Here is a 17,728-nt window from a genome sequence, read left to right on the forward strand (position 1 = left end):
TCACAGATAGCAGGTCAATATTTATGAGTCAGTGTGCCAACTGTCCCACAGTAGTCACGCTCTGCACTAGTTTTTCAGAATTATCTTAATTTGTTATTTTTTTCTTTATTCATTTAGAGATCTGTTGAGCCTCTGTTCATGATACGATATGAATTTTGACAGGCATGAATTTCAGCCATTCAAAAGTAGTATCCATGTAATTGTCAACCCCATAAATTTAACCTTAAAAAGTAGTCAAAAAAAATTCTAACTCAAGTATATACAATACCTGTTTGTCCAAGGTGTTTTTATCACATTGACATAACCCATTATCATTTAAAGGCAGAATGTAGATGCAATGTTCTTTACTCTACATAGCTAGAAATATACAATAAAGAAAATCATGTTTAAAATATCATACATTTTGTTGATTTGCATTGTATTTCTATTTGTAGGTTGTATTTTGGAGAGCGTCTTGCCTTGTATTTTGCCTGGCTTGGTTGGTACACTATCATGCTGATTCCTGCAGCTGTATGTGGATTCATCATCTTTATATATGGATTAATCTATTTTGGAGATAGCCAAGTGAGGTACTGTATAATTGGTGCTTCTGTCGCAAACATAACAAATAATATAAGAGATAGAAATTATTTTATTGGAGAAAAATCTACTTTGCTAATGCTTTATAACATTGGACAACAGAAAGGTGGAAGAGTAGATAGACCCAGGTTTGGTAACATCCTACACTTGAAAGGGCTGTTTATTGGAAGCATAATGTATGGAACATCATCTCGGCTAACGATCACAGAGGAAAGAGAAGGAGGCTGCAACCTCACTTCAATGACTCATGAAGCTTTGAATTCATTTCCATATGAAGTACTTGAGGCTAAAATGTATATAAGTTGTGAGGAGGCAGTGGCATAGTGGAATTGTAACTGGGCTAGTAATCCAGAGATGTAGGCAAAAGTTCTGAGGATACATGTTCAAATCCTACCATGGTAGATGGTGGAATTTGATTTCAATTGATAAATTTGGAATTGAAAGTTTGACTAATCATGAAACCATCAGTGATGTAAAAACATCTGGTTCACAAATATTCTTTGGGAGAAGGAGGATCTACCATGTGGTCTGGTTCATGTGTGGCTCCAAACCCACAACAATATGGTTGACTCTTAATTGTCTGGAAATCTACTCTGTTGTATCAAAGTACTACAAAGTCTGATAAAAAGAGTAAAACTGGATGGACCTTCTGTCATCAACCAACTCAGTGGAAAACATAAAGACATTCACAGCCCTCTCAACCCTGCACAGTACTTTTATGCAAACACCTAAGGGCTGATGCCAAAATTGGGAGAGGTGTGCCACAGATTAGTCAATTAACAGCCTATAATAAGAATCATATAAGAATCATACCTTATAATGTCTCAGATATCTTATCAGCACCCCTGCTGGGAAATTGGGCTCTTTCTCAGGGATTCAACATCACCTTTATTCAATTTGAAAACCATAACCAGCCCAGAGGTGGCTGCACAATGATATGCACTTAGGAAGTAAATGCCCTGAGAGTCCTTAACATAGATACTAGATACCAAAAAGTCTCATTGCAATCTTACTGTAATCCTACAAGGTACTGGTAAGGCTACAGTTAACCGCTGAGAGTAGTTTTGGTCTTCTTATTTAAAGAAAGATATAATTTCATTGCAGGTAGTTCAGAGAAGGTTCACTAGGATAATCCCCAGAATGGAAGGATTGTCTTCTGAGCAAAGGTTAAACTGTACTCTACTCAAAGGAATTTAGAAGAATGAGAGGTGATTTCATTGAAACATATCAAATTCTTAAGGGGCTTGACAGGGTAGGTGCTGAGAGGATGTTTTTCCCTCTTGGGAGAGTTTAGGACCAGAGGGCATAGTCTCAGAATAAATGGGCACCAATTTAATACTGAGATTAGGAGAAGTGTCTTCTATCAGAGGGTGGTAAGTTTTTGGAATTCCTTGTTGCAAAGAGCTGTGGAGAAGAATCCTTGTGTAGATTTTGGGCTGAAATAGATCAATTCTTAATCAGTAGGGGAATAAAGGGTTATGGCAAAAGGACAGGAAAGCGGACATGAGGAATGTCAGATTAGAAATGGTCCTATAGAATGGTGGAGCAGGCTCAAGGGGCCTCGTCTTCCAATTCTTAAGGTCTTATCAGATGAAATATTGACGGAAATGCTCTGGTAATTACCAGCTACCGTGCCACCCCAACTCTTTCAGGTGGTGAATCAGTTCTTTTCCATGTTGAACACCATTTGGATGATGTACTAAGGTGGCAAGGACACAGAATATACCCTGGAGGATTTCAGTGCCAATCCCAAGACTAGTTCAGCAGTACTGCTGGTTGAGCTGTTGAGTCCTAAAGAGCTTAGCTGCTAGTCTGAGTCTGTGAAAGGTGGTGAGTGAACCAAGCTGAAAATGTGTTGCTGGTTAAAGCACAGCAGGTTAGACAGCATCCAAGGAACAGGAAATTCGATGTTTCGGGCCAGAGCCCTTCATCAGGAATGAGGAGAGGGTGCCAGGCAGGCTAAGATAAAAGGTAGGGAGGAGGGACTGGGGGGGGGCGCGATGGAGATGTGATAGGTGGAAAGAGGTCAAGGTGAGGGTGATAGGCCGGTGTGGGGTGGGGGCGGAGAGGTCAGGAAGAGGATTGCAGGTTAGGAGGGCGGTGCTGAGTTCAAGGGAATCGACTGAGACAAGGTGGGGGGAGGGGAAATGAGGAAACTGGAGAAATCCGAGTTCATCCCTTGTGGCTGGATGGTTCCCAGGCGGAAGATGAGGTGCTCTTCCTCCAACCGTCGTGTTGTTATGTTCTGGCGATGGAGGAGTCCAAGGACCTGCATGTCTTCGGTGGAGTGGGAGGGAGTTAAAGTGTTGAGCTACGGGGTGGTTGGGTTGGTTGGTTCGGGCATCCCAGAGGTACGCCCTCTGGGACGCCCGAACCAACCAACCCAACCACCCCGTGGCTCAACACTTTAACTCTCCCTCCCACTCCACCGAAGTCATGCAGGTCCTTGGACTCCTCCATCGCCAGAACATAACAACATGACGGTTGGAGGAAGAGCGCCTCATCTTCCGCCTGGGAACCCTCCAGTCACAAGGGATGAACTCGGATTTCTCCAGTTTCCTCATTTCCCCTCCCCCCACCTTGTCTCAGTCGATTCCCTTGAACTCAGCACCGCCCTCCTAACCTGCAATCCTCTTCCTGACCTCTCCGCCCCCACCCCACTCCGGCCTATCACCCTCACCTTGACCTCCTTCCACCTATCACATCTCCATCGCCCCTCCCCCAAGTCCCTCCTCCCTACTTTTTATCTTAGCCTGCCTGGCACCCTCTCCTCATTCCTGATGAAGGGCTCTGGCCCGAAACGTCAAATTTCCTGTTCCTTGGATGCTGCCTAACCTGTTGTGCTTTAACCAGCAACACATTTTCAGCTCTGATCTCCAGCATCTGCAGACCTCACTTTTTACTCGGTGAGTGAACCAAGAAGAGGATACAATGTACCTGACCTTATCCTCACCAAAATACCATAATAACATAGGTATAAGTGACCACATCTTGCGGAGATGATGGCCCACCATTATATTAACAAAGCAATTGGGACAGCACAGTGGCTCACTGGTTAGCACTGTTGCCTTGCTGTGCCAGAGACTCGGGTTTGACTCCAGCCTCAGGCAACTGTGTATGTAGAGTTTGCACATTCTGCCTGTGTCTGCATTATTTTCCTCCGGGGCAATGGTTTCCTCCCACAGTCCAAAGATATATCGGTTAGGTGGATTGGCCATGCTGAAATTGTCTATACTGTTCAAGGATATGTATGCCATGTAGATTAGCCATTATAAATGTGGTCTTATGGGATGTGGTAGAAGTCTGGGTCTGGGTCTGGTGGGATGATCTTCAGCAGCTCAGTAGACTGAACAGCCTCCTTCTGCACTCTATGGCTCCATGACCATTAACACTCCACCCCATGGCATTGTGTGGAATTATGACTGTTATAAATGGGATATATTTTGAACAAATCAAGCAACTCAAGACTGAAAGCCCTTGTGATGCTGTGGGCAATTAGCAGCCACAGAATTGCAACCAGACTTAATTTGTGACCTCATGGCTTGGCATACTAACCCTGATTTAATGAAGAAAGCCAAGAGGAACATCAACATACCCCTAAAAAGGTATAGATACAGCCAGAGCTACTTGTATACTTATATGTATTAGCAGCATGCAATGGACTGAGCTAAGCCAACCAACAGATCATATTTAAGCTCTGAATCCAGTCATGAATAGTAGTGGACATTTAAACAATTCACTGCAAGAGGAGGCTGTAAGAACATCTCCATCCTCGATAATGGGTGAACCAATAATATCAGTGCAAAAGGCAAAGTTGAGGTATTTGCATCCGTCTTCAGCCAGAACTGCTAAGTGGTCTCCTCTTGAGATCATAGGCAGCATAGATGCTAGCTTTCATGCAATTTGGTCACTCTACTTGATATGTAGAAGCAGGTGAAGTCACTGGATGCTACAAAGGTCAAGGGGCCTGTCAACATTCCAGTGTGGTATTGAAAACTTACGTTCCACAATTAACTGCATGTTTGGCCAATCTGTACAAATATGTTATTATGCTGGCCTCTACCCAGCAATTTGGAAAGTTGTGCAGGTATGTCCCTCCACAAAAGGCAGGCACAACTGGTCCACTCTCAATCATCAGCGAAGTAATGGAAGATGCTGTCAATAGTGCTATCAAGTGAATCTTACTGAACAATTACCTGCACGCTGATGCTCAGTTTGGATTCTGCTATGTCAGTGGGGTCCTGACTTTATTACAGCCTTTGTGCAAACATGGACAAAAGAGCTGAACCAAGATGGAAAGTGAGGGGGACTGCTCTTGACATCAAAGTAATATTTCAAGAGTGTGGCATCAAGCACCCCATTTAAAATGTAGCCAAAAGGCATCAGTGAGAAAGTTCTCCACTAATTGGTGTTATAAATTGCACAAAGAAATATGGCTGGATATCAATCATTTCAACCACAGGACAACTCTGCAGGAACTCCTGATTGTACTGTCCCCAGTCCAATCATCTTCAGCTGCTTCATCAATGAACTCACCTCCATCATAAGGTTAGAAGTGAGAATGTGTGCTAATGATTGCACATTATTCAGAATTATTTGCTGCTCCTCAACATCTGAACAACATCCAGGCTTGGATTGTTAAGTGACAAGCAATATTCATGTTATACAAGTGTCAGCAAATTACCATTTTCAACAAGAAAGAATCTGCCCATATCCCCTTGATTTTCAATGGCATTACCATTGCTAAATTGCCCGCTATCAAAACAGTGGGAGTTATCACTGGCCAGAAACTAAGCTGGACTAAAGACGCAAATACAGTAGCTACAAGAACATGTTAGAGACTGGGAGTTTTGTGGCAAATAATTTATTTCCTAACTTCTCAAAGCCTGTCGATGGTCTACAAGACACAAGTCAGGAGTGTGATGCAATACTCTCTCCACTTGCTAGGATGAATACTGCTCCAAAAGCATTCATGAACCTCAACAACATGCAAGACAAAGCAGCCCAATTCATTGACACTCTATCTAATACCTTGAATATTAATTCCCTTCACCTTCGATATATGGTGTCACCAATATATATCTTCAATGTTCCTTGGTCAGCACCTACCAAAGCTGTGAGCTCAACGAACAAGAAGGATAAGATCAGCAGAGTCATGGAAATGCCACCACCTGTAAATTTCGTTAAGGCAATACACCCAACTTGGAATACATCCCCATATCTCACTGTCGCTGGGTCAAAATCCTGGAACTCCCCCTGCACTAACAGCACACAAGCTTCAGTGATTCCAAAAGGCAGTTTTATATCTTCTTCTCAAGAAGTCAATACTGCACTAACAGCACTGTTGGTGCACCTACATCACACAAACTTCTGTGGTTCCAAAAGGCAACTTTGTATCTTCTTCTCAAGAACAATTAATACCAGCTTAGCCATTAGAGTCCATATTTTGTGAATGATTGAAAAGGAACCTAAAAGGGAAATGAAATAAGTATTTGAAAAGGAATAGAACACGATAATAACGTAAGTAGAGTGTAAGTAAACTAGTATGCAGCATAAGCACTGTAAAATCACTTGAGCCTGTCTGTTCTGTCTGTTTTATTCTATAAGTTCTTTGGAACAAGCACCAGTGGTCTCTGCAATTCAGTGCTGCAGGATGACTTAATCTTTTGTCTGAGTTATCTTCAATACCTGATCACTCCCACATTTTGCAAAATAGTTCCTTGGAAGATTAGAGCTGGAGAGCAAGACAGGTGTAGATTTAGAGCAAGACGGTACAAAAATTCTTTTGGTGCAGACTCAATGGCTGAAGGACCTTTCTATACTGTATGTTTCTATGATAAATGCAATTCTTTAACCATGTTTTTCTCCCCCACATACCTTTAGTAAGGAAGTCTGCAATGCCCACACAATAATCATGTGTCCGAGATGCGATCAGACGTGTCCATTGTGGAGGCTTTCTGATACATGCTTCTATGCAAAGGTACGGTAAAATATTAAGGAAAAAGAATGCATCTAACAAAACAAAAAAAGTCTGTAATAACATCCACAGGAAAGATAATTCAGTTGTTTTTATATCCATCCTATTTCTTGTTCCTGAGTGTTAAGACGATAGGTGCTTGAAAATTGAATGAAATGAGAATGCAAGGTTTTAAAGCTGACATAGTATGAATACGATACATGCTACCCAGATTATTGAGAAAGAAAATGTGAGAAATTCTTTTCAAACATCATAGTAAAAAAAACTCTTAAACACTCTGTAATGATTCCTTTTCTGGAAAATCAACCTTACAAAATTTGGGTATAATACACAATAATCTGCTGTGATACTGAAGGTTTGCATGCTTAGCAATTGCTGAACTATTGAGACTGAAAATTATGTAATAACCTGATAGTTCATTACACATTCACAGTAGCTGAGCAGTGCTACATATACTAAACACCCAATTAATATAGGTGCTTTATGATCTTTCATCATTGTTATATTTAGATTTGTTTTAATTCTTCAAGGAGGTATGTGTCGCTGGTTAGGCACAGCATTTATTGTTCCCATTTGGGATGTTTGCTGAAGGAATTGTAATAATGGATTGAATTTTCGTGTTTTTAGACTGTTATTTTTGGGCAGTTTCATGGCAGATATCCTATCATGGCTGACAGCAAAGTGTCTTATGCAATTTCTACTGCTCACTTCATGATGCATTTAGGCTCTATAGTGCATATCTTGTTTAATCATGGCAGCGGAGGCAGAGATGATCGCCCCTGCTCGAATCTTTTGGCATTCAGGCCATTGGCACTACATTTAAATCCATGCTGCAAAGCAGGAACTGGCTTTCACACTTTGGCATTCGATCATTATTGGAAAGGATATGCTTGGAAAGGAAAGCTGGCACAATGTTTTGGCAACAGAAACCTGGAGGCTGGTGATAGGACTGGCTGAGAGGTTTATCTTCTTTCTTGCGGATGGGCCAAAAAGGCCAGACTGCCACTCAAGTGGATTCAGATCGTGACGGGATCAGTTCCCATTCATGGACTAAAAGGAATGAATAGCAGTGGTGAAAGAGGGTCAATGGTTTTCTGCTAAAACAAAGAATTGTGGATGCTGAAGATCTCAAACAAAAACAAATTGCTGGAGAAACTCAGCAGATCTGTGAAAAGAAAAACAAAGTTAATATTTAAAATCTAGTGACTCTTCATCAACAGGTTGTCCAGGTGAATTTTTTTCAGCACTTTTTGTGTTTGTTGTAAGGGTTTTCTACACTCACAAGAAATTGCCACCATCCTCTCTCTGCTATCTCACATTCAATCCAACACTGCCACTGCACAGAAACATCACCAAGGCTAATAGTTTACAACTCTCACCATTTTATGCAGCACTTGCACTCAGTAACTCTCATCTTATCATTTTCCTAGCCCTTCCTGCTTTCTGTGCTTCCTACTCACTCACTGGGGACTGTCACCATACCTCCTATTATGCACCACAAGTAACAGCTTTTCAATGCTCTTAAATCTCAATCAGTCTCTCCTTTTTCTCATTACAGAAGAAATGTTTCATAGTCAGGCAGTGAGCACCAAGACAGGTAGCAGTGGGGCCACCACTTGACCTGTCACCCCCTATGAGGAGAAAATCTTTAGGGTGGTTGCTGAAACTTCCATGTCAAGGCAAACCAGTAAGCTTCATTTTGCTGTACTGCACTGTTCTGCCATTACCAACAGAGTTAGTTAGCTTATTCTCAAGCTCCTGCCTCTACCACATAACCAATGATCTTACCTCTCTGATGCAAACACTAGTGGTATTCAGAAAATCTCTGTCCTGAAGAGGCAGCCTCTCATGCCATCAGTTCTTCCTCCACTCTGAGCCACAGATTTCTCAAAGGATGCATTGGCACGGCTTTCTTCTATACCCTCCACCTGCTCAGAAACTTTCACCTTAATGGGTACTCTATCTAGATTAGACTTGAAATCAGTTCTACTGAGCCAATTACCAGCAAGTCTCTGCAGCTGGCTGACAAAGGAAGCGTCCAGGTCATTGGCCTTCAGAAGACTACCAGTGGTCAGAAGAAGTGATATTGATTGGAGTTCAGTTCGTGTGCAGCATGCTGAGAGAAGCCACTCAACTAATCCTCTTTCACCTGTTTTTAGCATTTTCTATGATTCCAGCATGACTGCTGAAAAAAGCTTTTGCAGCTCTCCCTCTGAGGAGTTTCTAAAATAACTCCATTAACCAATCTCCAAAATGAATTGCTCATCTGAAAGTTCCCTGTAATAACTGCATATATTTAATGATAACTATCTGTGGAGAAAGTGAGGACTGCAGATGCTGGAGATCAGAGCTGAAAAATGTGTTGCTGGAAAAGCGCAGCAGGTCAGGCAGCATCCAAGGAGCAGGAGATAAGGCATAAGCCCTTCCTCAGGAATGAGGAAGGTGTGCCAAGCAGGCTAAGATAAAAGGTAGGGAGGAGGGACTTGGGGGAGTGGCGTTGGGAATGCGATAGGTGGAAGGAGGTTAAGGTGAGGGTGATAGGCCAGAGAGGGGGTGGGGGCGGAGAGGTCGGGAAGAAGATTGCAGGTCAAGAAGGCAGTGCTGAGTCCGAGGTTTGGGACTGAGATAAGGTGGAGGGAGGGGAAATGAGGAAACTGGAGAAATCTGCATTCATTCCTTGTGGTTGGAGGGTTCCTAGGTGGAAGATGAGGCACTCTTCCTCCAGGCATTGTGTTGCCATGGTCTGGCGATGGAGAAGGCCAAGGGCCTGCATGTCCTTGGCTGAGTGGGAGGAGGAGTTAAAGTGTTCAGCCACGGGGTGGTTGGGTTGGTTGGTGCGGGTGTCCCAGAGGTGTTCTCTGAAACTTTCCGCAAGTAGGCGGCCTGTCTCCCCAATATAGTGGAGGCCACATCGGGTGCAGCGGATACAGTAAATGAAGTCTGTGGAGGTGCAGGTGAATTTGTGACAGATGTGGAAGGATCCCTTGGGCCTTGGAGGGAAGTGAGGGGGGGAGGGGTGGGCGCAAGTTTTGCATTTCTTGCGGTTGCAGAGGAAGGTGCCGGGAGTGGAGGTTGGGTTGGTGGGGGATGTGGACCTGACGAGGGAGTTGCGGAGGGAGTGGTCTTTCCGGAACGCTGATAGGGGAGGGGAGGGAAATATATCTCTGGAGGTGGCAGAAATGACAAAGGATGATACGATGTATCTGGAGGTTGATGGGGTGGTAGGTGAGGACCTGTGGGTTTCTGTCCTGGTGGGGATTGGAGGGGCGGGGTTCAAGGGCAGAGGAGCGGGAAGTGGAGGAGATGCAGTGGAGAACATAGTCAACCACGTTAGAACCTCACTGGTCCTCACCTACCACCCCACCAACCTCCAGATACATCGTATCATCCTTCGTCATTTCCGCCACCTCCAAACAGACCCCACCACCAAGGATATATTACCCTCACATCCCCTATCAGCATTTGGAAAGACCACTCCCATCGCGACTCCCTCGTCAGGTCCACACCCCCCACCAACCCAACCTCCACTCCCGGCACCTTCCCCTGCAACCGCAAGAAATGCAAAATAGTGCCCACACCTCCCCCCTCACTTCCCTCCAAGGTCCCAAGGGATCCTTCCATATCCGCCACAAATTCACCTGCACCTCCACACACATCATTTATTGCATCTGCTGCACCCGGTGGCCTCCACTACATTGGGGAGACAGGCTGCCTACTTGCGGAAAGTTTCAGAGGACACCTCTGGGACACCCGCACCAACCAACCCAACCGCCCCATGGCTGAACACTTTAACTCCCTCTCCCACTCTGCCAAGGACATGCAGGTCCTTGGCCTCCTCCATCGCCCACCATGGCAACACGACGACTGGAGGAAGAGCGCCTCATCTTCTGCCAGAAACCCTCCAAATACAAGGAATGAATGCAGATTTCTCCAGCTTCCTCATTTCCCCTCCCCGTACCTTATCTGAGTACCAACCATTGGACTCAGCACTGCCTTCTTGACCTGCAATCTTCCTCCCGACCTCTCCGCCACCACCCCCTCTCTGGCCTATCACCCTCACCTTAACCTCCTTCCACTTATCGCATTCCCAACGCCCTTCCCCCATGTCCCTCCTCCCTATCTTTTATCTTAGCCTGCTTGGCACACCTTCCTCATTCCTGAGGAAGGGCTTATGCCCAAAACATCGATTCTCCTGCTCCTTGGATGCTTCCTGACCTGCTGCGCTTTTTCAGCTCTGATAACTATCTGTGCTTAGTTACATCTGTCTACATGTATGAGGATGCAGAACCAAAAACCATATGGAATATTTCCGATCTTTTTTTCATGAATCAACAATTATTTGATGAAAGAAGTCTTTTATTATAGTTGACCTTTGCAGAGAAATATTCTTTCTTAACTGTTGTGTGTGTGTGTTGCAAAGGATATATATTCAAACTGCTATATTTCAATTTGTATTAATAAACTTTATATCTCTTTTGAATAAGCCTGGTTTTATAATAAGTCAGAACTTTCATTGTTTATTAAAGGAGCATCGTTAGTGGGTTTGTATCCTGAAACAAAGAGATTGGCATGTGTAATTGACCATATCAATAACTGGGTAAAATTTTTTTTTAACATATATTGTGTCTGTTAGAGTAGTGGAACTTCAGTGACAGTGCATTTCTCCCAGCTTGATTTGAAACAGTTTGCAGACTCCTTATGTCTGCTTCACAATTTATTTTCTGGCATTTCTTTGAATTGTCAGCAAATTTAGCAACAATATATTGGATCCAAGTAATTTATATAGATTCTAAATCATTGAAGCTCCATCGTTGATCGCCATGTCATACCACTTGACACATCCTGCCAACCCAAATATTACCCATTTATATTTATTTTCTGCTTTGTATCAGCTAAACAATCTTCTATCCAATGTTGTATTATAATACATTACTCACTATTTGTATTTTTCATAGTAGCCTGTAATGTGGCATATTGTAAATGTTTTCTGGATTACAGTGTATCAACTAGTTCCTCTTCATCTACATTGCTTTTTACTTCCTCAAAGATTTCAATAAAGTTGTCAGACATGATTTCCTATGTTGTCTCTGCATGACTGTACTAAGAATTTGGAAATCCTGTTTTTTTCAATTACCTTAATAACAATTTACAACACTTTCTCTACTAAGACATCTAAAGTCCACCATCTGAAATGTTGCAGTAGCTGTTAACTTATATTTAAAAGTATATCAATAGCAAGAACTGAGTAAACACTGTAAGTCTTGTTAAAAATTACTGGAAATTTGCACAAAAATTAACACAAAAATGGTGCATGGGTCTTGAAATATATTAAAATACAAATTTCTTTTTTATTCAGTGCAATAACTGAATAAGTTGAAAATAATGAGGAATGTCTAGGTCACAATAAACTGATAATTTGGAGGATGCCTGGATCCAATCATCAGAGATTTAGAGTTGAGGATTCAGTTAACCAAGTGAATACTATGCTTACATTATTGGAACTGTTCAAAGATGAAGGGATTGACAGAAGAGCAAGTGGAGGAATCCTCAAAGTGCCTATGATGCTGAAATGGCAGTATGCTTGGTTGGCACAAAATAAATTTACACTTATTGATTCAGTATTGCTGAGGGAAAATTTACAATTAGAGAGTCAGAGTACAAGACACAATATATGCTGTTGCAAGTGTCCACTGCTGCCGGTGATCAAACATTTTTTATTCTATCCATGCAGATTACACAGCTATTTGATCAAGAAATAACAGTTTTCTTTGCTATGTTCATGGGAATCTGGGGTAGGTACTCTCCTTATGCAACATTACCTTTGAATTTTATACTTATATGTAAAATTAAAGCCTGGTGCTGAGTTTAAATGGGATACATGATTAATAAGATTATAATCAAAGGAGACTATGTATAACACACAAGATTAAACTTTATACGGGTTATTACGCACAGAACATTCTGAAATATCTTGACAGCAACATTATGTAAACTTTTTCTGGGTTCATCTTGACAGAATCCTCTGCTGCCTATTGCTGTATTTATTCCTTGTAAATACATGTGGATGATGAGAGATAACTGTTAATTCAGTGCTTTTTAAACTCTCAATAATGGGCATTATTCGCAACTTTGACAGTTATTGCTCATCCCTAATTGCTGTTTTTCTTGAACTGTTGTGGTCCAATGTGATGGAAGTATTTCCACAATGGTGTTAAATAGAAACATCTAGGATTTTGACCCAGTGACAATGAATAACTGTGATATATGTCCAAGTTGAACTTTGGTTTTATGAGGAACTCAAAGTGATTTTGTTCATATGTGCCTGTTTCCTTGTCCATCTATGTAGTGGAGGAACTATTGAAAAAACCTGGAATTACTATGAGCCTGACTCAGTTCTTATCTAGTTATCAAATATTTTACTGTTCGTAGGAGAGGGAAAAATATGGTATCAGTGAATAAAATCATTGTTGATTTCCTTCCTCCCCTTTCAAATTAGCTGTAGAATTCCAAACCAGGTGAATAGCAAGGGTCTTTTCCCTAGAGTTTTTTTGAGGTTAGAGGAGAAAGATTTAAAAAGGACACGAGGGGCATCTTTTTGAGGTAGGTACTCTCCTTATGCAAAAGGAAGTGGTGGATGTGGGTACATTAACATTTAAAAGATATAAGTACATGAATAGGAAAGGTTTGGAGGGATATGGGCCAAATGCAGGCAAATGGGACTAGTTTGGTTTGGGAACATGGTTGATGTGGATTATTTGGACAGACTGGTCTGTTTCCATGCTGTATGACTTTATGACTCTACTACTGTATTTAAGATCATCTAACTTACCACAGACTGGAACTATTTTGGTCTGTACAGCTTGTTATAACATTAAATTTCCAATGTATTCAGTTTGAGAATTTGACCAACAAAACTTTAGAAAAATACAAAATTAAGCCCACTCTTATATAATTGCACTTATTTGTTTACATTATAATATTCTTTATATTTAAAGAATGAAATATTGGCATTCTCAGCAAATATCTCTCTATTAAACTGTAGCCACTGTGTTTTTGGAGTTGTGGAAACGAGCCCGAGCAAAAGTTGTCAGCGAGTGGGATTTGTACCACTGGGATGAGGATGAGGTAATCACCTTAACTGATTTGCCCACTGATGGATATGTGCAATAACATTAAATCACAGTTTGAAAAATAATGTGATATCTTATGATTATGAAGCTGATATTAACTTGAAGTATTTTGGGTGGAAAATGATACATTTGATAATATGTTGCAAAACCTAAAATAAACTTCTTTGTCAGTGATATTTAACATAAAGAGGTCATTATCCTTTTACTTATGGAATTTAAATTGATTGTGTGGAAATGAGTATGGTGAGGACACATACGAGTTAATTTCAATTAAATTATCGGTAGGGCCAATTAAAAAATTCCATAAGCCCACATTCTAAATCTATGAATGGTAGGGGACAGATTGAAAAGCAAAGGTGATACAAGAAAAGAAATTCCACTAGCAGGAGTTTGGTTTTGAAGGGAAAAGAAAACAAAGTGCAACAATGGATTCGGAGTGCTTGAAGACTTATGCCCATGTCATCCTGCATTGATGTACTGCTGGGGTCTGTGAGAAGCTGAATAGAGATAATTTCCCCAACAATGGAAATCTACCTAGTGACTGAAAGAGGCTAGGAGATTAGGAACAGGACAATTGTTCCATTGTTTCAGGAGTCAGTGTTTTAATGGCTTAAGCAGGTCAGGAAAGTGCAATTCAGTTCAATGTTCACCTATAGGCTATCTGTATGCAACAATCTCACACCTATCTCCAGTCATTCTTACATGTCAAACACACTCTATCACATCACCACACACGCTCAATTACTCTGCAGACTCACCCATCATTCTTCCACATAATTTTTCATAGTTCTAACTGTGCATGCATCACTGTCACTCATCCCCATTCTTCTCTAATTTTCTGCTTCTACCAATAGACATCTACCAAATGCACCACATTTATTGTCTGAACAAATGGCTTTAGAATATGCCATAAATTTTCTCTTTCTGTCTTTCAAAATGAGAGTCCAGTACATGACTGAAAGAGAGAGGTGGGGAGGAAGGCCTCCACAGACTTTGAGCTAATAACTAGAAGAGAATAGCTTGACATCAGAAAATATTTGGCAACCCTAGCCATTGGAGATAAGGAAATGGCATCTTTCCAGGTACTAGTGACACATTTAAATATCAAAAATCCATAGTCATTCAACACAATCATGGTGATTTCATTATAGTTCAAAGATAAATATGACCACAGTCATAATAAAACTATTATTATAACTATAACAATTCAAGCTTACAATAAAACAACTTAGATGCTTGTACTTGGATGGGGGGCCTAGTTAGGCAACTTCATGGCACACCACTCAATAGTGTGCAAAGCTATCAAGCTCTGCTCAGTTGACAAGGAAAAGGAGATTAGAGTGGTGCTCTATGTTTGAAGGGCATATGTCTGAAGCATCAATTTTCCTGCTCCTCGGATGCTGCCTGACCTGCTGTGCTTTTCCAGCACCACTCTAGTTTTGACTCTGATCTCCAGCATCTGCAGTACTCACTTTCGCCCAGTGAAAAGGAGATTGAAGAGTAGCAGAAACTATTTGATGCATCCAGAGGTCATATAAACACATCGATCATGATTACAGAGAAAATAGGGCAGTTTGACTCAAGCATGAGTGTAGTGATGCTGCAAAGAAGGCTTATTGCACTATTGAATCATGGACGCCATGGAATTTCAAGAATCACAAATAAATGATCCCTGGTGAGTCAACTACACATGATTAGTGTCTGCACTAAGCCCATTACTAGTTAAGCCAAAGCCATTATCTTTGCTGTCATTGCTGGCTTCCCTCAGATAGGAGGAGCCATCAACTGCACATACATCAAACTCAGAGTTTCATGGTATTTTCGAGCCTGCTTCCCAAACAGGAAGGGATTTCACTGCCTCAACATCTACTATGTTTTTGACCACAGGCAAAACTTCTTGGATGTGAGCAGTCACTATCCAGGAAGCTGCCATAGTTCCTACATTCTGGACAGTTCCAAGGCTCAAGCCTGTTAGGACTTACCCGTACAGATGCAGTGCAACTTCCTTGGCCTGAGCTTGTGAATGCTTATAGGTTCCTGTTAGAGGGGAAATGGAGTAGCAGGGCTTTTCTGGAGTGTCCTGAGAGGAGACTTCCTGAGTGCCTGTCTGTTGCTCCACTGTATGGGTGTGCAGTGGCACCTGCCTCACTCTTTGAGAAGCTGGGACATTTGGAGTTAGATTAACATCCCTCTGCCAATCTATACAATGAATATCTCCATTCTTTTGATGATGAAGTGAAGGTCCAAGTGCACTCTGGCAGAAGCTAACTGTTTGAGTACACATGGAGAAAGTGAGAACTGCAGATGCCGGAGATCAGAGTCAAAGAGTGTGGCACTGGAAAAGAGCTTATCCTCGAAACATTGACTCTCCTGCTCCTCAGATGCTGCCTGACCAGCTGCGCTTTTCCAGTGCATTACATTTTGACTATGTTCTACTATATTTGACTCTCAGTGACAACCACCGCTCAATACATGGAGACAGCCATGCAGTCACACACTGGCTTGTTGAAGTCACAATATCAGATAGAGCATGGGCAGATTCCTTTGTCCTTTGATCTGCTCTTGTATGATTTTTGTCAGCTCTTCCAAATGTTCCCCAGCTTGCTGTTCCTGCTCTCTTAGCTGGTAATGGTTTAGTGCAGAGACTAATCATGTGTAGTTGTCTCAACAGGGATCTACTCTTCAGCAGTGCCCTTGATCTTAACCCTTTTGTCTTGCTGTAGCTGCAAACCCATATGATGCTGTGTTCATCAGTTTATGGCCCAAGCGCTAATTGGGGTAGCAGTCTTATCAGTGCTATCTCTGAAGTTCTTGGCTGCTGCTTCTCAGAGATATGCTGTCTAGGTGTAGGAGAGAGGGCACTGGGGAAGGTGCTCTTCCCTGGATTTGTGTTTGTGAAACAGGATGCAGAGAGAAACGTAAAGGTGTGTTTTCGTCATGAGGTGCCACTCCTAGCAAAGATTGTATTGAAGTTTTGGTACCTATTGTGTAAATGTGAGAAGCTTTATGGAAGTTTTCTCACCAGGAGATTTGATACATCCAATCTCAGCTTTCACAGAGACCTGCTCCCCTGCCAGCTTGTTAGCCTGCTCCTCAAATATAGTGAGTTAAGCCGCGCTGCCCACTGGCTTGGCATGCTGTCATGAATTGTGAAGGTTCTTGTCCTGGAGAAGCATAGGACATGCACTCATAGGTGTCATTATTGTAATGAGTTCAGCCAGGATGACCTCAGAATATTAGTTTTCGGATTGATGCTGTTAAACTGGTACAATCAGGGAGCTCTGGCTGACCATGCTTCCCCTGGTTTGGGGAAGTTATGGTTGAGAGGATCTTGGATGAAATGTGACTGTGTGTAGTGGAAGATCTGAAACTTATAGATTTCAATAAAGCTTCATTTAAGGTGTTGATTGCCACGTCATTATTTGTGATGGTGTCCTTGTCCCATTCTAGCGTTTGGTGAATAACCATGAGATATGTAGATTCTCCTAGCTGTGACGAAAGATGTGCTGGTGATATGCTAAGTGCTGTAAATGCTCTTTTGTTTGAAATATGGCACGAAGAATAGAAAACATTATATTGTTTAAATGAAGAGGAATTACAGAATACCATGATTACATGGAGAAGCAGATTGGGAGGCAGAGTTTGGAAAGGTGAAGAAGTAACAGATTGTTGTCATGAGTGACTTCAACTTCCCTAATATTGATTGGGACCTCCTTAGTGGAAATAGTTTGGACGAAGCAAAGTTTGTGAGGTGTGTCCAGGAAGGATTCCTGACTCAAAATGTAGATTCATCGACCAGAGGAGAGGCCATATTGGATTTGCTGCTTGGCAACGAACCAGATCAGGTGTCAGAGCTCTTGGTGGGAGAGTATTTCGGTGATAGTGATCGCACTCCTTGACCTTTACTATTGTCATGGTATGGGAAAGTATTTAGTTGGGGGAGGGGGAATTATAATACTATTAGGCAGGAACTGTGGAGCATAAATTGGGAACAGTTATTCTCAGGCAAATTCACGACAGAAATGAAGCGGTTGTTTAGGGA

The 17,728-nt window shown here is 41.9% G+C and overlaps 1 protein-coding gene across 1 annotated transcript in view; it reads left to right on the plus strand.

Annotated features, from left to right (window-relative positions):
• Window positions 1-17,728, plus strand: part of LOC132824543 (anoctamin-9-like) — a 199,318-nt gene that overhangs the window by 89,994 nt on the left and 91,596 nt on the right. Inside the window, exons 5-8 of the mRNA XM_060839176.1 lie at window positions 435-569; window positions 6,463-6,559; window positions 12,288-12,348; window positions 13,599-13,681. Coding sequence (XP_060695159.1) covers window positions 435-569; window positions 6,463-6,559; window positions 12,288-12,348; window positions 13,599-13,681 — 376 coding nt within the window. The remainder of the gene's footprint in view (window positions 1-434; window positions 570-6,462; window positions 6,560-12,287; window positions 12,349-13,598; window positions 13,682-17,728) is intronic.

This window comes from Hemiscyllium ocellatum, chromosome 18 (assembly GCF_020745735.1).
Source record: "Hemiscyllium ocellatum isolate sHemOce1 chromosome 18, sHemOce1.pat.X.cur, whole genome shotgun sequence".
NCBI classification, from domain to species: Eukaryota; Metazoa; Chordata; class Chondrichthyes; order Orectolobiformes; family Hemiscylliidae; genus Hemiscyllium; species Hemiscyllium ocellatum.